Source organism: Tasmannia lanceolata, unplaced genomic scaffold, assembly GCF_043159265.1.
Source record: "Tasmannia lanceolata isolate RefF3 unplaced genomic scaffold, GAP_Taslan_0.1 ptg000012l, whole genome shotgun sequence".
Classification (NCBI taxonomy): Eukaryota; Viridiplantae; Streptophyta; class Magnoliopsida; order Canellales; family Winteraceae; genus Tasmannia; species Tasmannia lanceolata.
In genome coordinates, this window is record NW_027518689.1 from 36,640,047 (window position 1) to 36,665,775 (window position 25,729).

General features: G+C 39.0%; 1 protein-coding gene and 1 long non-coding RNA gene across 3 annotated transcripts; one reads left to right on the forward strand and one right to left on the reverse strand.

Annotated features, from left to right (window-relative positions):
• Window positions 1–387: 387 nt before the first annotated feature.
• On the forward strand, window positions 388–996 carry LOC143887282 (uncharacterized). Its single transcript, XR_013254122.1, has 2 exons — window positions 388–489; window positions 577–996. It is a non-coding gene; the product is annotated as an uncharacterized LOC143887282 (long non-coding RNA).
• A 12,774-nt stretch (window positions 997–13,770) lies between these two features.
• Window positions 13,771–23,813, reverse strand: LOC143888044 (DHHC-type zinc finger family protein). Of its 2 annotated transcripts, none has more exons than XM_077392330.1 (7): window positions 23,302–23,812; window positions 20,148–20,400; window positions 19,035–19,126; window positions 14,714–14,840; window positions 14,471–14,556; window positions 14,298–14,363; window positions 13,771–14,201 (listed from the first exon to the last, which is right to left on the reverse strand). In XM_077392330.1, the coding sequence occupies exons 1-7, from the start codon at window positions 23,491–23,493 to the stop codon at window positions 14,085–14,087; spliced, it is 933 nt and encodes a 310-aa protein (XP_077248445.1). In that variant the 5' UTR covers window positions 23,494–23,812; the 3' UTR covers window positions 13,771–14,084. The 2 variants fall into 2 exon arrangements, 1 of the variants encoding a protein (XP_077248445.1); XR_013254468.1 differs by having other exon boundaries at window positions 14,162–14,201; window positions 14,298–14,381; window positions 23,302–23,813.
• Window positions 23,814–25,729: the final 1,916 nt, after the last annotated feature.

Consider the following 25,729-nt stretch of genomic DNA (forward strand, 5'->3'; position numbering starts at 1 on the left):
TGACTGCTGATTTTGCTCAAATGTCAAAATGTGGTTGTGTTGACAAGTCAAAACATTTGCCTTAATAAAAAGCTAAATAGCATAAGAAAAAATACAAAATTAAAATCCCTTTTCCCAGAATTTCTTTAGATGGATAATTGAACATCCAGTTTGTAGAGAGCCACCCGGTTAGAGCAGTTCAATAATCAATATGCACATAAACCATGGCTGGTTTCAGTTGAACCGGCCCAGACCAGCCGGTTCAGTCCCAATAAGAACTCCATTTAAAAATCAAACGAACTTCTTGGCGATGACTTTTAATAAAAAAAAAACTCTATTGGACTAATCACAATAAACTAATAGGAAATGGACTTCAAAAGGGGTCACAAAGATTACATAGACAGGAATAGCTGCCAAAAGAGGCTCATGAGAATAGCACCTCCTTCCCCGAATTCGTAGCATAAGCATACACACAAAGTTCCATTTCTCAAGTACCATTTGAAGGTTTAGGTGAGTTATCTTCCTCATCGACTACCAGCTATTAAAATTCGCACAAAAAAAAAAAAAACAAAAAACATCATTGTCCTTTTTTTTCAGGTGGAAGTAAAACCCAGAAGGAAAAAAGTTTTGTTTTGTTTCTTTTTGACATGGGGAGAGTTTTTCTTTATGAAGGGAGAACGTTGGTAGCTTGTTTGTGCTCGTTTCTGATTTGTGTTGTGGGGGGTGGGTTGTTACTGTGGTGGGGACTAGAGTTTTTAAGAGAAAATGAACAGCAGTGGATGGTGCCGGTGGGGCTCATTTTGTTCGGGACGCCCATCATCGTCTGGTTCACTCTCTTTGCTTCCGAAGTCTGCCAGAGTTCCACACACGCCGTCCAGTCCACCGGCGTGACTTACGACCCAGAAAGATGATTGAAGTATGAACGTTTGTGACCTTAGCTTCATTGATTTTGTTACCACTATACTTCTTTTTTGTCTCTTATTTGGAATTGAATTAGTCCATTACTTAATTCTTATCTATCTCCTGTTTTTCTTTTAAGATGGTGCTAAGTTTCACCAGAAGTTTTACCTTCTATGCTCTAGTATTGGAGGCCATTTGAGGTATATATGTACATGGGCAAGGTGTGAGATGGGATGATCTAGACCATCAATCCATATGTTGGGCCTTACTGGGAATTGGCAACAATATAGAAATTATTACACCGACTACATAATCTTAACGATAGGAGAATTAGTAACTCCTTATACTGCTTATCTCCCCTTAATCATCAGATTAATGGACTTATCTTAGTTGAGAGGGAGCCATATTCCATTTGTCTTCAACCCTTTCCATCCAAAGGCATTTAGAGAGACAATTAGGATCATTCATCAGTCCTAAGGAAGAACAAGTGAGACTTTTCGAGCTTGAATTTTATAGAAAATCAATTTGCGTGTCATATGTTGTAATTCCCTTGTTATCACGAATATTATAAGGAGAAAGCAGTTTTTTATTTATCAAGAATGTAATTGATGTTGAGAGTTTCTGAATACTTTAATACAAGCTTTGGTTTATTAGTATTTTTTCAGGGTGACTTGGCATTCAAATGCGTGAGAATGTCATTGCTACATTCAAAGTTATGGTTACTCTCTCTTACTCATCATCTTCCTTGACTTTTTTCTCTTTTATTTTATTCTAAAAAACTACCTTACTTGAAAGCAAGAGAATACGTTGCTATATGATGCCAATTTCTCAAAGGTTGTACCAGGACTATTTAGAGAGCGCTTACTAGAGGTATGGGAGTTCTTTATTATTTAAGATAGTCTAGGTAGCAACTTGGGTCGGGTTTTACGTAACCCTCATCTACCTGACCCGTAAATAACCTGGGATGTGTTCAGAAAGGCTTGGTCGGTTTTCAGGTTGAAAAACCAGGTCTACCATCCGGTTGCGTTGGGTGTAAGAAAACCAAAACTGAAAGCCAACCTTCATAACAAAATAAAATTTCCTCACTTGTTAGTTAAATTCAAAAGATAAAACTTTGACACCCATCTCTTACCCAATGCGCGTTATGGCCGACGCCCCTCCACTTTCCCTTATTCGAACTCCTCCTCTTCCCAACTCCGAAGTGAAAACAAATTATTTGCATTAAATATGTTTTCTTAGGATAAGCATTTCCAAATCTAAAATAGTCGGTTGAATGCTCGCTTGCAATGTCAATTAAGGCCACGTTTGGGTACCCACAAAATTTAGATTTGGAACTGGATCAGATCCATAGATTTCTGTTGAGAAAATCCGCCTGGCAATCCGATCCGATCGTGCACAAATTAAACAGAAAGATAAATAAACAAACAAACAAGCCACAAGATGAATACCCGAGAAAAAATCCCGAGAGAATACCCGAGAAGAAACCCAATCTCTCTCTCTCTCTCTCTCTCTCTCTCTCTCTCTCTCTCTCTCTCTCTCTCTCTCTCTCTCTCTCTCGTTTTTGCCTCTCCCTGTGTTTGCCCAACCCCAAGAGTGGAACCGATATCCTCTTTTATAGGTTTTACAAAACCCAGAAAAAAGAAACACTTTTCTATTTCTTGTTGATGCCTTCCCACCCAAGCAACACGGTTGTGGGTGGGAATAAGGCAACTTTCCAACGATCTCCACCTTGGCTTATTTCCCAGCTACCTGAAGATTTTCTGTTGATGTAACCACCGGTCCGCTATCGCCGCGAAACCACCATTGGCCTTCCAAAGTACCAGCTACACACACTCGAATCACCTTGGTTCTGAGTCCACCTGATTCGATCAACACGGCCAATGCACATGTGCATCTGCCAACCCGTTGACTCACCTAGTCAACCTTGGAGAGGGATCTCAATCCATCCTCCTCAACGCATGTACTGTCATCCTCTCACTATCGTCTGCAATCTGAAAACCTGTCTCTGCACCAACTGCGAAAGAGACCCTACGCGTGCACGCCTTACCACTCCGTTTCTAACTAACTATCGAGATCTTAGGAACACTAGTCACTATGTCCCTAACCAGACGATATAATCTGCCACACTTCTCGCCTTTTATCAGAACCATACAGCCGCGTGTGATTTTCATGGCTCCACCTGCAGCAGAAAACCTGCAACCCCTGGAGTCCAACCGGGCAAGAGATACTAGATTCTTCCGTATCTTTGGGACATACGCCACACCACCCAAAGTACGAACCACTCCATCAAACATTTTGATCTTAACTGTTCCAACTCCCGTGACGTCACAAGTAAACCCATCACCCAAGGACACTACACCCCTGTTTCCTGTAACGTATCAAAATATTCCCTCCTGGAGCATACATGAACAGAGTACCCTGAATCTAAAATCCACTCATCATGAGGAGACGTGTGATTACCTATGGAGACTGTGAGAATGTCCCCAAACTCTTCTCTCTGCTCATCCGTTACTACCACCATAGTATTCGTAGCACCATTGTCCACTTGGTCAGCTCGCTTTGGACAATCCCGCTTGATGTGGCCATATTCTTTGCAACGGTAACATTGCACGCCTTTTCCGCCGACTCTGGATCTTGACCTGCCTTTTCCCGACCCCCTGTCAGACGACTTTCCTCTTTTATTCCTACCATGAACAACCAACCCATGCTCTTCATTTCCACCAAGAACATATTTCTTCCACATCTCATTCGATAAGAGCGATGCCGTGACTTCCTCTAACTTGATTGTATCCTTACCATACAACAAAGTGTCACCAGGTTGTTATACGAATCAAGAAGCGAAGTAAGAAGCAAAAGGACCTTATCTTCTTCCTTCAACTTTTCGTCAACCTTGTGTAGTTGGTCCACAAGCCCGTTGAACACCGTGATGTGTTCCAGAAGATCTCCGCCTTCCTACATCTTCAGCTCATACAATTGCCGCTTCAGATACAACCGGTTGGCCAAGCCTTTTTATATATAAAGCTTTTCCAACTTCTCCCATAATTTAAGCGCATCTTCTTCTTCCATAACGTTAAACATAACACTATCAGCCAGACATAGTTGAATCGTGGTGACTGCCTTCGACTCTATGTCTTCCCACTCGGCATCCGTCATCTTCTCCGGCTTCCCATCGTTTCCCTTCAACGCCTTAGCCAAGCCTGTTGAACTAGGATGTGCTTCACCCTCATTTGCCATAGGGTGAAACTCCCATTTCCGTCAAATCTGTCGATGTTGAATTGAGTAGAACTTGATTTTACTGTCATCTCAGATTACTCCGCACTTCACGGTGTAGCGCTCTACCTCGAACGAAAATCTTTCCTGGACAATCTTTCTACTCCCAAAGATCACTTAAACCGCGATCCAACCACAACACACGATCACTCCACCCACCCTCGACGATCGCTCCACCTGAGCTTTGATACCACTTGTTGAGAAAATCTGCCTGGCAATCCGATCCGATCGTGCACAAACTAAACGGAAAGATAAAATAAACAAACAAGCAAGCCACAAGATGAACACCAAGATTTTACGTGGTTCGGCTAAGCCTACTCCACGGGCGAGAAATGCAATCTTCCACTATGAGAAAACAATATACAAGGATTACAATGGATTTAATGACAAAACCCAAAACCCGCAACCCTTTCCTTGCTTCCAAAACCGAGAGTAACCCAAGAGAAAACCCAGAAGAGAATACCCGAGAAAAAACCCCGAGAGAATACCCGAGAAGAAACCCAATTTATCTCTCTCTCTCTCTCTCTCGTTTTTGTCTCTCCCTGTGTTTGCCGCAACCCCAAGAGTGGGACTGATATCCTCTTTTATAGGTTTTACAAAACCCAAAAAAAAGAAACACTTTTCTATTTCTTGTTGATGCCTTCCCACCCGAGCAACACGGTCGTGGGTGGGAATAAGGCAACTTTCCAACAATTTCCAAATCAACTACAACAGTGAAAAAAAATCCGATTTACAAATCTGTTCTGCGAGACATTATTTGGAAATCAATATTTGTGGCAATTGCCTTCACCCTCGCTGCTCCTCGACCTTGCTGCTGCAGCAGCTAGACGTACTTCCCTCCCTATGTCCCTCTTTTGTACACCATGAGCATGAGGATGATTGACGTATTTTGTATCCAAAACTCAAATCCAAATTCAAACACAAAAGCATGAGGTATCCAAACGAGGCCATGCACTATCATTTAATGACACATCATTTATGTCACGCACACTCAAGGTAATATGAGTGTAGGTGGATGTCAGAAAAGATCTCAAAAGCTCGTAAAGGCTTATCTCATCCCACGGTATCAACAGAGAGAAACACTTCTGTATCCTTATCTTCTACATCCTTTTTTATCTTTTGCTAGTGACTGCCGATCTTATCTTTTCTTTTCTTATACATCTTGTAATCTCTACATATTTTCAACACTGAAATGAAGATATACAGAAACGTTCTACTCACCTTAACAGTGGAAAAACCCACTCTTACTAGAGAAACTATATTAGATAGGGCCCGTTTAGGAATCTCAGGTTTTTCCATAAGAAAGCCGACTGATCCGACTCAAAACAGTTTCTTGGATAGGTTTAATTATGAAATACCCGACCTGCCCCACCCAAGTTGCAACCGTAAGCATAAGTAAAAGGTCTCTCTTTAAACATGGGGGTAGTCCTATTCTTTTGAAAGTCTCTTGTATGGATTTGTCTCTTGTGAAAGTCTCTTGGATGGATTTGTTTCAAAAATGGACTGTAGAAATAACATTAGGGCCCGTTTGGATCCCGAGAAGATTTTGATTTGGATTTCTCACATTTGCAGCCCTTTTTGCATTGTAATTTGGATCGGATCAAATTCTTGGATTTCTAATTCAGCAGTTGACAGTGAAAAAAAATTAAATTTCTAAATTTGCTGTGGAAATAAGAAATTGGATCCGACAGTCTCCTTCACCCTCTTTGCTCCTCAACCGCGCACCACTAGGAAGTACCCCTTCCCTCTCTGCCTCCCTCTACATGAGCTGCCGGATCTATTCAATTTGTATTCAAAATTCAACTCCAAATCTAAATACAAAATGGGAGGTATCCAAAATTCCAAAGGGCCCTTATTGAAATAGTTGGCCTACTCTAACTCTGTACAGTGGTCATTGGTTTGAGGGATTCAGTGGTAATGGTTTTCAATTCTTTAAATTTGATGTGAAATATGGGAGATGATTTTTTCACCCCCATTATGAGGCCCCCATTTAACGTGATTTGACATAAAAAGAGTTAAAGCCTACCACAATTCACTTTGGGGGGGGGGGGGCATAATCCTACAGGGGTGAAAAAATCATTTCCTAATATGTCTTTTTGCAAGAGACGCTAGTATTTAATCCATAATGCTGTGTTCTTTTATTTTCTTTTCCCCCAGTTTTCCCCGGAAACTTGGGTTTTTTTTTCTGCGGAAACCTTGCTTTTGGCTGTTCTTTTACTTTCCGCGGAAAGTTTTTTTAACTTACGTGGAAATTTAAAAATAATATGTGGAAAAGGGGTTTCCGTGATTTCACGGAAAGCCCTTTTCACACCTCTTACATCAGAAACTCTACATTTCCCCAACTTTTCCCCGACTTTTTTCCCTCTCTCAACTCCTCTGCCCTAGAACTCTCGGTGATCTTCGACTCGCCGCGGCTTGCCGGCACGACCACCTCCACTCGTCCGGTAAGTCCCTTCCCCTCTTCTTCTTCTTCTTCTTCTACTGCTACTTGTGTCATTTCTTTTTCTTTTTCTTCTGCCATTTATTTTCTTATTTTGTTCACTTTTTTGCCATAACTAGACCTCCATTTTTCTTCTTCTTCTTCTTCCTCCTCTTTATCATTTTTTGGGTAGGGTTTCAAAGATATTTGTGTAGGGTTTCAACGCTTCTGTCATTTTTTCCTTGGATTTTAGGTGCTGGATTTAATGGGGTTTGGGATGGGTTGTTGCTGTTTTTTGGATTTTGTGGATTGTTATTGTTTGTGATGGATTGTTGTTGTTTGTGGATTGTAGGGTTTATCATTTTAGTTTTTAGGGTTAGGTTTTCGGGTATCATTTTCGTTTTTATGGTTGGGGTTTCTGTCAACAGATTAGTGGGTTTTTATGGGTGAGATTCTCGGGTCACGATTTCGTGGGTATCATTTTCGGGTTTAGGGTTTTGAGTATCATTTTCGTGTTTAATGCTCAACAGTAATTGTAAGCAAATAGATTTTTTTTGTTGGTCAAATTTTGGGAGAAATTTAGTATTGTGTTTCTCATCTCTGAAATTTGGGGCTTCTTCTTCTTGTTGTTGAGTACTATCCACTTGTTGTTAGAAGGATCTATTGGCATACATATGTAGTTTTTATGTCAAGTCTATGTTGGTTTCCTGATATATATCATGGCAAGTCTATCTTGGCAAGTCTATATTTGTGACAATTTGATTGGCATTGTTATTTTTCAGCTTCTGTTTGTCATGGTTTTCTTATTTTGATTGACTTCAGAGGGTTGGACCCACTTATTTTAGACTAGGTTCTATGTTGGCATCATTCTACATGTTAGTTTGTCACAGTTTATGTTTAACAGATTTCTATTGAGTTTCCCTGCAACGAAACACATATTTCTGTTAGTTTCTGTGAGGTTTCTGTGTAACGAAACGCTAATCTGACAGGTTTTTTGTCATGTTTCTTTTCCTTCACTTTCCTTTCTGCCACGTTAGTTTCCTTCCCTTCACTTCCCTTTCCTTTTCTTTCCCGACGAGAGAACTGACTAACTGAGCATAAAGTAATCAAAAGAAACTTGATAAATAAAACCAGAGACAATGAAGCCTTGTGGTTCCCACATGTAAGGCTAGGACTTGGCAATGTAAGAGAGTGGTAGGAGAGAATTACTCGTACGCAAGTGGTGGGAAAGAATTACTCATACGCAAACATGCGGAAGCATGTGCAAAAAACAGTAATAAGAGCTTGAATGTCATCTGTTCATCCATCACTTCTATCTTATTCTCCAAATGCCCTCTGGTTTTCAACCTAATTTTCCTGTTTGTATGTGTTTGTTGATCCATAGGTCCAATTTCCAAATCCTCTGGCTAGGTATGAGACTAGGTGGGACCCACAACGAAGTTTGATACGGTCTTTCAAGTCTTCTGTTTATCCCATCACTTCTATCTTATCCTCCAAGCGACTCAAATGCCTTCTGTTTTTCAACCTAAATTTTCTGTTGTATGTGTTTGTTGATCTGTAGGTCCAAATCCTCTAGGCACCTAAGTATGAGACTAGGTGGGACCCACAATGAAGTTTGTTATGGTCTTGAGTGGGGCCTGCCTGGGTATAAGACTAGGTAGGATCCAACATGGTATGGGACAGGTTTAAACAGCCTACCCTAACGCTGGTCAGGTACCTATCATTAGGAATCAAATCAGCCCACCACGTCACGTGTTGGAGTCATGGAAGAGGCGATGTGTGGAGAGGACTACCTTGAAATGACTACCTCATAAAAAAGCCAAATTAAAGTTTTCACAGCAGGAAAACAAAGCTAGAGTGAAAGCCGTCACAAAATGGGCTAAGGACTGCAAATGCGGAGGCGTGGTGGAATGTTACGGTCATGAGTGAAGGCCTGCCTAGGTATGAGACTAGGTGGGACCCAGTTTTGTATGGGGCATGTTTAAAGGGCCCAGCGCAACGCGTTCTATAGCTCTTGAGCTTTTGGCGTATTGGTTAGCTACCTAACAAAGTTCTCCACGATGTAGCGAGTCTACTGCTATTTTATCAGCTGGTATTCGAAAATCCAGGGTTCTTTTCCTTCTATCAAATGGGTATATGCTAGGTTCACCTAGCGCAACAATGGCATTTTGATTTGTATCTCACACCCAAGACATGGGCATTTCTGGTAAGTCCATCACCTCTCTCTCTCTCTCTGCTTCATCCATGTTCCATGTTTCTCTCTCATCATTAGACATTTATCCACATCTTTCGAGCAAATGCTTGAATGTATATGTATTTCTTTAATCGACTCATATCAGATGTATATTTGCTACACAGTTTCCTCTTTAATTTCAAAGATCAAGCATACATATTCACAAAATTCACTTGAACAAGTTAACAAGAAAATTACATTTACATTACATTTCTCAGACAGAAAAAAAAAAACGATTAGAAGGGCAGAAGGTATATACAGAAAAGAAGAGTAGGACACTTTCGCAATCTCCCATTTATCTGTGTCTCAGTCAGGGTTGCCTCGACCAGTTTTCCTTTCCATAGATTCTTTACACGTCTATATTGACCGTAACAAGTGGGTCCTGTACTCAATTGATCCAGACCGTCTATCTGACAGACCTTTGCTTTGGATCTCTAATAGCCCAAAAATCACACCAATCATAACATACAACCAGTATCATTTATCATTAAACGTGAACCGTGGTCTATATAAAGATTTTTCTTGTCAATGTTCAACTAAGAAAATTACATATTTTTGAATCTTGGGATGAGTCAATTGGTGTGATTTTGAGGCCATAAGCAAGTAGGCTGTTCCGATCGCTAAAAGTGTGGCCCACTATGTTGAAATGGGCACACTCATTGTATTATAATGAGGATTGTGCCCTACTGAAGCAATCCTCTAGGTTTCTTGTCATGCACTCATATCACATATGTGAGCCCTACCATTGGTTGAACCTATTTTGGATCTTCAATTGCCCAAACGAGTAATGCTAAGTTCCAAGGTTTTGAATTTCGGCCGAAATCAAAATGCCTTCTAATCGAAACGTTACTTTATTTCGACCAAAATTTCATAATATTATCCCGAAATTTCGTCCGAAATTGAAGGGATTTCACCCAAAAAACTGGATTCTTGATAATTACTTAATATTACCCCAAAATTTAGGCCGAAATTACCAAAATTTGGGTCGAAATTATGACAGATTTCGTCCGAAATTTCAAAATTTTGGCTGAAATTTCGGTTTCAGTGAGGACCGAAATGCATTTTGAAACCGAAATTTAAAACTATATTTTTTTTTGAAAGATGACAAGTTTCATTAATATTTAGATAGCATTTGGGACCAGGAGTCCCAGCCTGCAATATAAGATATTAACATGCGATGGCAAGGGCATACCCAAGGCCAAATCAAAATAAACAAAAAGTGAACTCTAATCCTTACAACTATTCCATAACATGTTCATATACAATTCCACGTTGATTTACACAAACCGTCTTGTTAATGCTGCAAAAATTGAGTCACCTCCTCAGAAACTCGAAGATTATAGATAAACTACTGTTTCGGGCAAAGCGAAACTGAATGTTGAGGTAAAAACTTCCAACTCAGATATGGACCTCCAAATAGATATAGCAATACTAATTAATACCAGATAAAAGCCCAGGCGAAAGAACGAATCTCTCAAGCCATAGCTGAGATATATCTGGATTAGACGAGAATTTCAGATTGCTTATTTCTTTAAAATACTTGTCATGAGGTCCAATCTTCCCCCTTAATCTTGAAGTTCCTTCAAAAAGATCAAAAGGGCCGAGAGCAAACTATCTTTACTTGGTCTCAACCAAGGACAGGGTCAAGATTCAACAAGCAACACCATGCGGATAACCCAAGAGCTCTAATTACTTCTAAACTCTTTTCTTCTTTTTTATTCCTCTATTTTCTTTTCCTTTTCCTTTTTTCTTTTTCTCTTCCTCTTTTTTACTATTTTCTTCTTCCTTCTCCTCTTCTCCTTCTTTTTCCTTTCTTAACCTACACATCAAAACTCCTTTTGGCCGGTAGGCTTTTCATTTAGGGCTACTGCCCTCAGCCCCCTTCTTTACATCTTCTTTATCCAGGCATGCCTCCCTGCGCTCCTTCAGATTTCTAATTGCCATCGAGCGGAACAGGTCTTTAGTAGATTCAAGAGCGTCATCGAAACCAATGCCAAAAACATCTCATACTGCCAACAGTTCATCCATCTCTGCATTTTCCTCCAATTCCATTGGTTCTACCTCTTTCGAAACTTCCTCTTGGTCTTCCTCCTCCAGACCCATCCGGGCTCGCACCTCCAAACTGACCTCCCTGTCAAGGGTATCCCTTGACTCCTGCGTCTCGGTAACTGAGTTCACCTTTAACTTCTCTAACCTTTCTATCTCCGCAGCCCTGGCTTCCTCCCAACGCTGTCTACAGGCCTTGCGTTCTTTCTCTTAGAGCTTCCTGAAAAAATGAGAGTTTGTAAAACCTACAAAAACTTTTTTTTAGGATCAATTGTCCCTGCAACTTTGAATAGGCAATCCTTATTTGCCAAGGCGTCCCTTTTAAATTTTTTCCATTTCCTTCTCTCATTGTCCATGGCAATTTCCTTAGGCGTAGGATTCTCCAAGCTCGCCAGTTCTTCATCATACTGTAATTCTTTAAGAAACTGAAGATCTCCTACCTCAAAGGAAACTGCCTTTCTTTTACCAGAAGAAGAGCTAGTATTAGACATGATGAAGGTCTTCAGGGGGAAAGGTTTGTCAAAGTCTTTCAAGGGAAAGCTAAACTTGGAGGCTAAGCATCTCGAAGTAGATCTCTCCTTTCTTCGGAAGCCTAAGAGGCATCGTTTAAAACAAGAGAGGCCACCTTTCATGGCCAATAAATGCTTTTCGTGTCGCGCTCCTCCCCCTTGCCGACTTAAATTTTTACTTGGATTGGGCAAGCATTTTTTGTTGACACGAATACCTTTGAAGTGACTGGATTTATCTGGCCACACTTTTGTTTGAGCTTCCTTTATTCCTTGTATTTCTGAAAAAAATGATTTTTAAATGCCACCGCCTTTACCACTTACGAAGATTGTAAGGAGAGACAATCAGAAACATCATTTCTAAAGCCTTTCCCAGGATTAGTACAAGACTTAGCTTTAAATGACTCCTGACACGCCCCTTTCCCAAAAATTATGGATTTCCCTTTCAATGATGGAATGTGATTTTTTGGTGAATCTACTAAATTTTCCTTTCCAGGCGTGAGCGATAATCAAAACCTGCTTCGGTACTATCCAACGGCTCTATAATCTTTGAAATGACTGAATTACCCCCAATGTCATCTAGGGGCCCAGTACAGGCGGGACATCGTCTGACGAGGGAACAACTTAGGCTTCAGGATCCGGGACTAGCGATGAGGAATCTTCCCCTGGCAGAGGGCTCTTGATGGACATTAATGGCCCATCCACCATCTTAATTCCAATTGGGTAGATAGTGGAATCTACCATAAGGTTTATATATGGTGGTAAGCAATGCCACAAGGATGTTAGAAACTCTAGCAGAGGCCAATTCCATACATTGTTCATGATTTCCATATAGGGTCTCAAATACATGTACAAAGTGTTGACCCAAAACCTCCACTGTAGAGAGAGACAAAGCTTCACTACCCTGTCGCAGAATAGATGTGGCTTAGTCCTTCGATTCGAAACTAAAAAGTACCATGGAAGGGGATATACCAAAAGGCTTGTTGAGCTGTGGGAGGGCCCATTTTCCCATTGCCCAAGACCATACTTCTTCCAGTAAGAACCCATCCCTCAGATTACCAATCAAACATCTTTCAAGGGTCTTCCTTCTATCGATAACCACATCTATAGGGACGGTCAGCAAAGGAATTTTGTCATCCACTCTTAGATTTTGATTCTCCTTAGTGATCTTTGGAACCCAAATTTGAGTTCTCACACGTAGATTGCTAATCTTTGGTTCTAAACATCTCCGACAGATGTTTCGCGAGCCAAAATTATAATATTTGTATTTCAAGCATTTCCAGTCACTTACACTATGCTTTGAGTCGGTCCTCCTGCCTTTATCAGTACCGTTTCTGAAATCCAACCTCTTGTTAATCGATCTCGAGTCCTCTTGGCTCCCAAGAGATCTGGAATAAAATCTGGGGGGGACCCACGGAGGCTCTCTATTCACCCCTTGACTAATGAAAATCAGAGATCTTTGGCAACAACTTTTAGAGATATTAAACGTAGAGAACGCTTCCTGAGCTGAATATCCACAATCCATAAGATCTAAATAGGACAGGGATACCCATTCTAGGTTGCAATCACAAACACACTGGTATGTGATGTTCAGACCAATTGATAACTGCGCACGCTATCCGTGATTAGCATGCCGACGATTGAAAAAATCCCGAACAGACATGCCTATCAATCAAAAAGAATAAAAAAATATCCAAAATTTAAAACCTTATTACTAACTACCAGATGAATTCTTGAGTGGAATGCGACTTCATTGTAATACATAATGAGCCCCACTGGCATCTAAAGTGGCCATCTGATACGCACAATGCTCGATCTTCCATGGCCAAAGATCACGCCAATAAGACAAATAGAGTACTTTGTTAGATGTTAGGATAGCCAGAATAGAACAATAATCTCTTTCTATGATTCTCATTGCTGAAGTCTTCCATCTCTCTTTCCTTCTCCTCCCATTTCCGATCTCACCACTTGCTGCCGTTTTAGCATGAAATACCACCTAAAATTCTTGGAATTTTGTGATATTTTTGTTGCAAATTAAGTAGCTATACTATTTTCCTTTTTATATTAAGGGTTTTGTTAACGAGTGCCCCTGCATTGAAAATGTAAATCTACAATAAATTTACATAGGGATTAAGCGTTTTACATGGCTTTTGAGTCTTTTTTCTCAAACAATGTGTAGATTTACATTTTCAATACACCTTAACTCGTTAACAAAACCCTTATATTAAATACCTTAGTTTCATGAGAAATTGATACACGAGATAAACAAACCTTTCCACAATTCATTTTACATTTTAATTTTTTTTTTTTACCCTAACTACATTCTGACTCCCGCAGCTTCATGTGCATTCCCTGTGCTACACATAAGCTTTGGAAAACAAGAATACACCCTCAAGCGCTAACTAATAAAGAAACAATTAATCAATAAGCAAACTGACATTTACTGTATTCCAAGCATTCTCTCCCAAAACCAGAATCCAAAAGTTCCAACATGATCTTTTTGTTCTATGGATGAATTAGACTTTCTGGTGTAGAATGGGGCCTAAGCCCCTCTAACATTCTAAATCTGATCCTGAGATAGGATCCATTTGATCTAATTGTTGTATAGAAAGTTGGTAATAAATTCCAAATGAAAAAGAGCAAAACTATATACCTCTTACCATAATTAAACAACATAATGGTACACTGCTGGTCAAGTAACCAAGTCAGGAGATTAGAAACTCACCATGGCTCAAGCTTCAACATCTGATCGTGTTGGGAAATCTAATCCTTGAAGCGCAGGAATGCGTTCTAAATCCTCGGCTGAGAACAATGGCAGGAACCAATATGCCTTTTTTGTACCAAAAACCTTTGATTATACATGACAAACCATGAGATAAGAATGAGAAAATGCATACACGAGCACAAAGAAATTGAGTGAACAGAGCTAGTCAAGGGATTTCACCTGCTCAAAATTTTTCATCCTGCCCAAATCATACTTCCACCGAACTGCCCTCCTCTTCTCATAAACCTGAAATCAATATTATATCTGGATTGGGAGTCGTGACCTATAATGAATTATTGCAAGATGACTCCGAAGATAAGTAGAGATGCACAGAAAGACACCGTATATATTACCTCTATTGTCGTGGTATTGCTAGATAGAAGGGATGCGTGCATGACCAGGAAACAAAGAAGGCTCAGTGCAAAAGCTAGATTAAGAACTGCAAAATGGTATGGCGTCATTATGTTACAAAATTAGATCAAATGCAATTCTAGAACTGGTATGGCATCATTATGTTAGAAAATTAGATCAAATGCAATTCTAGAACTTCATAATCAAAGATGACAGCAACAAACACTATTAGGGTTGAATTTTACCAAAAGCAAGAAAGGTGATAGCGAGATTGGCAGGCGAGGTGGAATGATTCTTAGCATCTCCGAAGAATTTAATGAAACGTGGCAGTAATACAAGAGTATCCAATGTCGTCTCCAGAAATGTATATAGCTAAGCAACAAAAAATGATAGGAAGTCAATGAGGCAATCACAATGAACATGTTACCTTTTTATGCATACATGAAAGGGCAAGGTAGCTGTTGCTACATGACATTTTGGAATAATTTTTTTTAGAAAGGGTAACTTTATTGCAAATAAGTCAAATTACTTACCAATATACGTCTTTTCGACAATTTGGAATAAATTACAAGCTCAACTTTGATCAATAATCAATGGTTTGTACAAGAATTTTTACCTTCTAGAGATCAAGAGGGCCTGAATTGATAATATGCATGAGAAACACATGTGAAAAATCAGGCCTCATAATTTTACTGATTTGCTAATTAGTAGTATTGAGTGAGTTTTTATCCATGCTTTATAAACAGGTAATGAAACTCCTTCCTACATAGGCTAACTGCAAAAACAGGTATGATGGTGCAGGAAAGGCTTACATATACACAAGTGCATGCATATATGCTATCATGCATGTTAAAACTAAAGACGTTTGTAATAAAAAAAAACTACCGGATAAGAAAACTATTAGTAATGTAACAAGCTAAGTTGTAAAATCTGTTTTGTTCGCTCTTTTGTTTTGGCCACCGGAACGGAACGCTTCGGTGTTTCGACCGTTTCGTTCCGCGTTTCGGTCAAAACTTTTTGTTATGCTTTCCAGAGGGATTTTTTTTTAAATAGTTAAAAATATGGAGAAAAAAAAAGCAAAAAAATCAGAAATTGTTAGAAAATTAGAGAAGCTTGAAGAGCTTAAAAGAAGATTAGAGTAGATCTTAGTTGGTGGGAAAGTGTGTAAATGAAGTTTGTAAGAGAAGGGTGAAAGAGAAGAGTGTGGAAAAACAATGGTTAATGGGGATATATATAGTGCTGTGAATGGTTGTGGATACGAAAAGACGGAAAATACCCTTCCAACGGCTATAAAACGGTCATAAACAGTCATGAAATGAGGGTAGAATGGTCCAAAAACAGTACCAACGCCTATAATGGCATTCCCGTAAATTTTTTTTTATTTTTCCCACCTTTTCTGCCTTTTCAGACAATTTCGGCCAAAACGGAACGAAATCCAGAACGAAACGAATTCCGACCGGAATTAGTTCCAGTTTCTAGACCGAAACCGAAATTTCGGCCGAAACGAAACGAAACGAAATATACAACTTAGGTAACAAGCATAGAAATGCATGGCCATGGATTAGGGATGACAACTCCCCAGAGGCCAAAGAAACTACAGTGTACTTGAACCCAGAAAAAAAGGATGCAAGATGAAGCATCTGCTAAAAATGCTCAAATTAGTATAAAACTAAACATAGATCAGAGACACAAACACAAACTAGATGAAGAAACCTAAAAATAGTTTGTGTTCTCAAGAAAAAGTTACAGTTAAATCAACTGATGAAAGACATAGTAGTAAATCATGAAACAATGTAAAAACAAAGAGGAATGATAGATATAAGGGCGCCCTGGCATAAAGAGTAGGAAAAGGGCTCTTGATTGGATTCACATCATTAAGTGCAACCGAATTTACTTTCTCAATCGTTTTTAAAAGGTTACCGAAAATGATGTGGATCCAATCAAGAGCCCTTTTCCGGCTCTTTATCCAAGGACGCCCTTGCATCTATCATTCATCAAAACAAATCGGTCTGTTTTAACATATAATTTTAAAGTATAAATTCAAAATATTGAAACAGAGCTCCGCCTTTCACTTTTGAAGTACTATATTGCTCATAAACTGAGAACAGACAAATATCAAGTATATGCAAAATAAGCCGATGAAGCATGTGACTTTTTTTTTCAGCCTCAGAATGCAACTTGTTTCCATTTTCAACTTGTTTCCTTGTACTATATTGCTCAGTCACTTTTGAACTGACTCAATTAATAATTACACTCCTATCTTTGCTTCCACTTAATTAGCTGTTAAAGGGTACTATAATTCCCATAACATATGCACAGACAATCAGAAAAGTATTTAAAGTGAGGAATGCCACTATCGAAACAAGGAACTTCCGATATCATTAACCTTCATTATCAACTTCTGGTTCAACTAAATTCTCTTTCCAGGCAATAGGGTAAACCTTAATAGTTCCAATAGAAAAACAGAGCAATAGCCAAGAAAAGACCTTTAAACTTGTTCTTTGAGTCCAAGGCTTCAAATACGTCTTCGAGGCAATATCTTGCAACTCTGCCATAGAAACCCATGCCATTGCTAAATTTCTGAGTGCACATTCAACTTAACATTCAGCCACTTCACCACTTTCTTCAACCATGTTTTTGTCATGGATGCCATTGATATTTTCTTCTCTTGTGGTACCTCGATAAGAAAATAAGTCTCTTATATAAAAGGTGTTGTCAATATACCCAAGTGCTTGGGTTGCTAAATGCCTAAATCATATAAGCATTGTCATTGATTTGCTTCAACATCAGCTTCTGTGAAGATGAAGCTATTGTTCATGCTCATTTCAACAACAGTTGCAAGTAAAACTTAAAGAAAAGAAAAAGGGAAAGCTGAACAGAACCAATCTCTGGACATTGGCCATCCATTTCTCCGTGTTTGGTCCTTCATTGGTACACTTGGAATCCTGTCTGGATCCCCATCATTTGGTTTCAAACATCTCCAAATATTCAAAAATCCTTTCTACTTCAGCCAATCAATCAAGCACTTGCCATGGCTATTCCTCTATGTAAAAAACAGGTATGTCCACTTTAATGCGGGAGTACCGATCACTTCCACCATGCCCATCTTGCTTTATATGTGCTCCTCCATGGAGGAAACCCAGGTAATTTTCATCATCAAGTGGCCCATCATGCAAAGCACGCGGATTGATGAGTGATCTAGGGATTCTAGGGTTTCCTATGGCATCATTGGTCCCATGCATTCCCACCTGCTCCAATCATGAGCAAAGTGGTTCAATCAATTTTGCAAAAATTAAAACTCCTCTTTACTCACAGACTTGGTGGTTTAGTAGATTATTTCCTTCTCCCATCATTGTCCGTGAAAATCACGCGACCAAGTAGGCTTTGATACCAACTAATGTAAACTAATAACAAAGAAAGAGAATAAAAAATAAAACAAACAATATATCAAATAAGATCAAGTGCAAGAAGGAAAATTGGGTAAATCAAAATATATCTCAATAGAAATAAACCATTCAAAAAATAAATATCTCAATAGAAATAAAAAAGGGTAAATCCTAATATATCTCAGTAGAAATAGCCCCATTTCTCTCTCTTTCTCTTACAACAAACAATATATCAAAGAATAAGATCAAGTAGAGGGGAAATAGGGTAAACCCTAATAAGTCTCAATAGAAATAAAAAATCAATAGCCAGGAAAAGCCCCCTTTTCTCTCTCTTTCTCTCTCATATCTGGAAGTCCTAGGTTTGATAGTTGAAACCCCCTCCAATTGAATATTTGTGCAAATAAATAGCATAAAATTACTAAAGTGCCCCCATAAGTTATTTAAAGGAAAATGACATATCTCCCCTGATTTGCAATCACTAACAAACTAGTTCTCTTCTAGCCACCAAAACCATAGCAAACATGACCTGTTTTGAACCAAATTCGAACTTGATGATGGTAATATGAAGTTAGGCCAAATTCTACTCCACACCCAAATCAGCACCATTTTTTCTTCTTGCCTTGGATCATTATTTTTCTTCTTTGATCTCTGTGACTCATAGGATATTGCAACTGCACCAGGTTCAATTGTACATATATGGCCAACCATTATTGATCTAGGCCATTCATATGATATTTTCTTAGATGGTTCAATGCCCAAAAATTGCCATCATTGGGTGATTATAAATTCCCAACTATCAGATCAAAATCCATAAAAAGTGTACATGATATAAAAATGCAACAATCAAGATTCAATGCCTAGAAACCCATTGAAGAGATTAAATAGATTGATTTAAGGAATTTATGATCACCCAATGATAAGCTTTGCACCCAGTATACTCTTATCTAATAAACAGACAACACTAAGACATTAGACATGCACACCACAAACATTTAATAAATGAATCTATCAAGTCAACAAATAATACATTCAAGATAACATGAAAAATATGCAAGATCAATACATAGCCAGAAGTTAATTTACACCATCTGGGTGTTAGCACTCACAACAAAACAACCTAGAATTTCATCAAGCAACATAATTTGGAAGTACCACCGAACAAAAAAGATTCTAGCATTACCAGAAAGAGAAGAAAGAACTTGTAGTTGCGCGCACCAACACAATTGACAACCCATACGCAATGATGATCCATCTTAAGTACACATCTTTGACCTACGAGAAGAACAATAAAATAAACACTTGATATGCTAAAACTACTCACAATTATCACCACTATCCAGTCAGATAAACTCAATGAGTGTCAACTTCTTACAGTAATAGAATTTATTAGGAGAGAAAGAATTTAAAAAAAAAAAAAAAAACTAGCACATGTTTCAATAGGAAACAGAATCCTTTTAACATTGCCTATTATCTCCTGAGGAAATTGCATTAGGAGATCAAATTCTAGCATGATTTCCAAAGAACTATGCGAGAAAAGCATGGAACTCAAGCTACAATATGAAACTCATGCTATCTCCATGCAATTTAAAGGAAGTCTGTGGCATGGATACTTCTTTTGTGCGGGGGATCAAAGGACAATGGTTCAACTCTAGTTACGTAACATAGACATTGACATGTGCCAGAATCAGTTCTGAGCATGATGTGTTGCTGTATTCGCTATGGCAACCTTGGGAGACCCAAAATCAAATGAAAACATGCAGTTATATTACGATAATAAACCCATATTAATTTTATAAATATCTGTAAATGACCCAGATAAGTATTCAGATATAAATATATTTGATAAAGATATATGGTGCCAATGATAATAGAACAAAAGGGTAAACTATGGTCTTGTATTTCTAGCCGTCACATGTGTTCTATCACCTTTATCCACATGAGAAACTAGTTCCCATGTTTACCAAATCACCATCTCTTCTTCAGCATGAAGCTTTCTTCTCACAACCCAAAATTCGCGAACCCAGATGGAGTGATAATTACGCACAAGCCAATCCTAATATGAGTCCTCTCATGCATTGTTAAGTATTGCATGCTCATCTTATTTATTGTCCATGCTTCCCATATTTAGAAAATTCTGCATCCCAAACTAACATATTTCTGGGAGCATATTCCACATCAACTACAGTACATCGACACATTTACCGATGACGCAAGTATCCGCTTAAAAAAAGGAAAATAAAACCACGTGAAAAATATCAAACCAAATTGATAAGACAAACTGGAATTAGCTTACAAACAGAGCAATGATGGCAGCGTGCAGGCTTGCTGTTTTGACAACGACTACAGTAGCCTACAGCTGGTCTTGTTTCCATCCCATCTGATGGTGACCATACAGAGGCCCCAGTTTCGGCAGTGGCACATTCCAATGATGCCATAGAGCTGGCCACCTCCAAATCCCCCTCCTCCAATATAGGCCTCCAATTTTCGGGAACAGAACCTGGATCCCGGAAAACTACCATAAAATAGCTCCATATTAACAACACAAGCTGCAAAAAAAAAATACACCCTTAAAAAATATCCAAAAAATAACATGTTAAAAAAAGTAAATAAAATGTTTTTTTTATTCAACACAGAAAAAGTGTCAATTATTTACAGGGCGATGATATTTTCACTCCCCCTGCAATACGCATTCGCTCCCCTCATTAACGCTTTTTGACGTCAAATCAAGTTAAAAGGGGAGCGAATGCTTACTGTAGGGGAAGTGAAAATATCATTGCCCTTATTTACAATAACTTGATTTAGGAAAACAAGAATGTATCATAAAAAAAAAAAAACAATATAAATAATTTAAAAGCATTATCAAAGAATATTTAACACTATCTTAATAAGAAAAAGGACACATCATTTTTTTTTTGCATAGGTAAGCAGGGATTGAACCCCCGACCTCTTGGTTGTGTAACAAAGCTTTTACCAATGAGCTAGAGGCTCAACCACTCTAGCTCATTGTGATAAAATGACAATTCCATTGCAGGACAAGAGAACATAAAAATCTGAGTATGCAGTTCAGCACCTTTCAGCCACCATCTTATCCAATGCATGACTCAGGACTTGCCAGCAATTCGTGGTTCATTCCACAACAATTAGTCTCCTCTTTTGATACAGTGGTTTGTTTGAATTTGGATACTTAGTGATGAAACCATTTGTTATTAATGGAAGTAATTTCGTTGAAGTATTATCAAACAAACTTGGTACACTGTCTCAGACCGACCCAGAAATGGCCGTCTATTTCTGGGTGGAAAGCGTCTTGGTTCATAGATGGATCCATATCAGCCTGATCCTGGCTATCAAATACAGTTAATCTGATGGAATTCTGACTTGGTTCATTTTAATGCGGTTATATAATTCGGTTTATAGTCATATCAGGCGAAGTATGCTATAGAACATAATAAAACAGAACTGCACATGTCTCTTGGACAACTTTCCATGCTAATTGTTGAGATTAAAATGTGATTTAGTGGTTTATTTTTTGTTGATGTTGTTTTGATAAGGCCGGTATCATTAATGACATTATTATAATTTTTGTTTTTCAGTCCCTTTATACATGTAAGCTATGGATTTTGTGAGGTCAGACTTCTAACCCTACAAACTCCTTTCTCACTCTACATTTCTTCTCCTTCTCCCTTCTTTTCTACTTTAATATCCACGACTTGGGTGGCCTCCAAATGATTTCTGCTTTTCTTTTACATTGACAGTACTGGTGTAGAAACATATTCCCATGCAGTTTGACTGACCGTATCAAGTGTCTCTAGAAGAACTTATACGGATTGATACAAAGAAGAGAAGAAAGACTATTTAGTAACCCGGGGTGTTTGCAGATCGAAGAGGAAGGGATGTTTGAGTGTTAGAAGATTGGGGTAGATGAAAATTGCAGCTCGGTAAGGCCCTGTTCGTTTCAGATTGTGACAACCGATGGTGAGGGCCCCAACCGATTATTGGCCCAAAACTAAACATAATTTTGGGTCAATAATCAGTTGGGGGCATCACCATCGGTTGTGACAATCTGAAACGAACAGGGCCTATATGGTTACGGAGGTTCTGTGAGGAGAAAAATAGTTTATAGAGAGAAGTGATTGTTAGGAGATCTGGAGAAAGTAAGAGAAGGGTGGTTGCCAGAGCGGATAAAAAGAGATGTAAATGGTTATGGAGGTTCAGTGAGGAGGAAAGTAGTTTAAAGGGAGAAGTGATTATGAGGATGTATGGAGAAGGTAAGAGGAGGGTGGTTGTCCCAGAGGATAAAAATTAAAAAGAGTTGCAAGTCCAAGTATATGGCAAGCCATTGAAAACGTAAAGGATGAATTACCTTGTGCTATCAGACATCGAGAGGGGTGGAAATAGAGTTAGAGTTATGTTTTGAGAGGACAACTGGTGTAGAGAGTCACCTCTCAAACTGCCATTTCCCATCATTTTCATATTAGGAACTGGGAAAGACACTTCGCCCATAGACACTTATATACATGGTTTTAAATTTCGGCCGAAACATTTCGGTGTTGGTTTCGGACAAGAACGCAGACGAGGTAAAATGGAGTCAACTGAGGCAAGTTGACGATGACGCAGGGGAGTTTTGAAACGACGTTTTATAGCCGCATGGTAAAAACATTCATGGTAGCAATGAACAAATCAATGTGCCTCCTTGTGGCTTTGTGGACTATTTGGAAGGAGAGGAATGTAAGAAATATTCAATGAGAAAACTAGAAGCATAGACACGCTAAAGAAATTGATACAAAGCATAACCACTTTTAGTTATTTTAAAGGTATGCTAGTATTGATGATTCCCAAGAAGTGAAAGTATTACTTAGCACAGAACTTAGAACAACTGATGTTGCATCTCTCTCTCTCTCTCTCTCTCTCTCTCTCTCTCTCTCTCTCTCTCTCTCTCTCTCTCTCTCTCTCTAGATATATATGTGACTTATCTTTCTTCACATGATGAACAATCAAGATCGGTGTGTGCGCCGCAATAAAAACTTAAAAAAGGTAAACAATTTCAACATTCAAATTGATGTTGTTACATGCCAAGTTAATCAATACCTGTTGTGAATCACATTGTTCGGTTTTTATAATATTATGGTATTCATATTCATTTATGATCCTCATCAGATTATTCAAGATCTTTGATCCTAAAGATGTCTTTAAGCCATTGATTTTTCTAGCACCTTAATCTTATGAATGAGATCTCGATTTGGCATTAGACATAGACCCACTAGAGGTCGCCCTATGATGACCCATCAGATCAACGGTCCTAATCACCATACACATATGCGACGTGTGCATTGGATCATGGCCATATTCATCATACAATTAAATATTAAAAGCAAATCATAAACAATAAATCAAACAAAATCATAAGAATTAGCAATTGAATACAATGATGAGAGAGGAAAAGAGATTACGAGCAAATGGAAGACGATAATGATAAAGAAAGAGAGAAGTGAAGTTAGGCGTCCTTGAAGGAGTTGAGGGCCCCAAGTGATGAGCACAACAGCATAGTAAGAGAGACCTATGATGGCCACAACGAGGAGGATCATGAAGTAACCGAGGACTCTAAGGCTGGAGCAGAACTTGAAGAGATTCAAAGAAGACATTTCAGAATCCCTTCCTCGATCCAATCTAATAACTACGAATCCACCTCCCCCTCTTCTGCTGCCGCGTCTCGGAAACAACCGTTTCCAGATATCGGAAGCCAGGTTTGATAAGCGATCTACCCAAAATCCCCTTCGATTCCCCTCTTAGGGCTTTTAATAGTATCAAATCAAATTCCCCATGGGATTTTGAAGAAATTAGGGCAAGGACGAGTTCTGTATTCGGGCCTTACTCCTCACATGCTCTACCTACTGTAGTACTAAACCTTGGGCGTAGGGGGTGGGGCACTCGAAATATTATTCCGTAATTTTCGTTTTCTTAGATCCAGAGGGCCCTAAACCCAACTCCCTTTCCTTAGTCAAGGAAACAATTCCCTACACGCGGCCACATGCCATTGGAGGGAAGTTTTGTCATTTTAAGAAAGACAAAAAAGTAGGGTAATCTCAAACCACCTGTGGTTGACCCTTGAAGAGGCTATTTGCTGCTTCCGTACTCGGTTCCCCACTCGGTTACCATATTTTTTTATCAAAAAATAAAAAATTAAAAATTAAAAAAAATAAATATATATATATATATATATATATATATATATATATATATATATATATATAAGAAAACGGTTTCTACACGTATGTGTAGATAAGTTATCTACACACTAGCTTAAAATACAGTGGGGGCACTTCCTTAATATAGATGCGCCTATTTCATTTTTCTTATATATTTAAAGATGCATGCAAGTCTATGTCTATGTTCCTCTAATAAGTAATATACGTAGAAGAAGTCCTGGTCATCTGCTTTTCTTGAAGAGTCGCAAGAGTTTGTACATACTGATCAAGATCTCATTAACGTTTTATGCTAGGGTGAAGGAGTCAAATGGATGTTTTAAAGGGCATGAGAAGACCGACCTCAGCACACCCACATGATATTTCCATGATACTTCATCTAAGGGACCCCAACTTGTGGATGACACGAATGAAGAGCAAACGATCATGCAATTGTAATATCAAATAATGAGAGGGCTGGGCCCACTATGCCCCTCTCATACAGGATCTGAAGCAAGGGCTATTAAATGGATGGTTCAGATAAAAAACAGAGGGGGCCACTGCCTTAATATAGATGCGCCACATAGAATTATTATAATGTGGTTGTGCCCTAGTGAAATTAAACATCGGAAGGTGTTGACAGACGATTTAGGTGGGGCCCACAATCTCCCCTTATCCAATGCATTACGTGGCGCCCACAATTTACACCGCGGATTTTGATGTAATGGTGCCCACTATTTACACTTCATGTTTTGAGGGTGGGACCAACTATTTCATTCATAGCCCAAGAATGCCAGTGATTTAACTACTTACGTTGTGGCCTAACAAATGAACAGTTTGGATCATCATACGAAGTGGGACCTACTCTGTTTTTGAAAAAGATAATAACTATAGTTGAAAAATACTACAGTCTATTCACATTGTGGCCCAACAAATCCCGGATTTCAGGGAGGCAATTGCCCAACCCCACCTCTCCTCCTCCGCCCCCCCAATTTAGGCCCCACCCATATTTTTGAAAGTGAAGTGTACCATCCAGACCATAGAATGATCCAAACCATTCATTTGATGGGCCACAATGTAAATAGGTTGTGCCCCATAAATCATTTCCATAGGATGATCACAACCCTACAATCTATAGAGGTTGCATAAGATGTAGTTTCTATTTAGATCGGAGGGCTAGGATCAGCCTATGGAAATGATATTTTGGGACGCAACCTATTTACGTTTATGGCCCATCAAATGGACGGTTTGGATTATCCTATGGTGCGGTATGGGCGGGGCCTACGTTGTTCAAAGATGGGCCCACCATTCCACCAACGGTTTCTGTTGGGCCCACCAACTGTTTCTGTTGTGTGTGGAGAAAGAGAGAGAGAGAGAGAGAGAGAGAGAGAGAGGTCAAATCGTGGAAAGTGACATATACGTTAAATCCTAACGTTTACCGTTGCCGCGAGGGGGGTATCCGCGCCCAAAAAAAACCTTGAAAAGCGGCAGATCAGTCATTTCACTCCCGTCATTATTTTCCACACTAAACCCGTTGTTATAGTGTTTGCCTTTCCTATAATATATAGAAGAACGTTAAATTGAATGTTGCCCTTGCAAAGACCCAGCCACAAGGGCACCCTATTGGATCCATGTTACTGAACAGCATTTATCATTCCTTTAATTTTGCATGTTGTAGATACAGTTGGGTGACGCG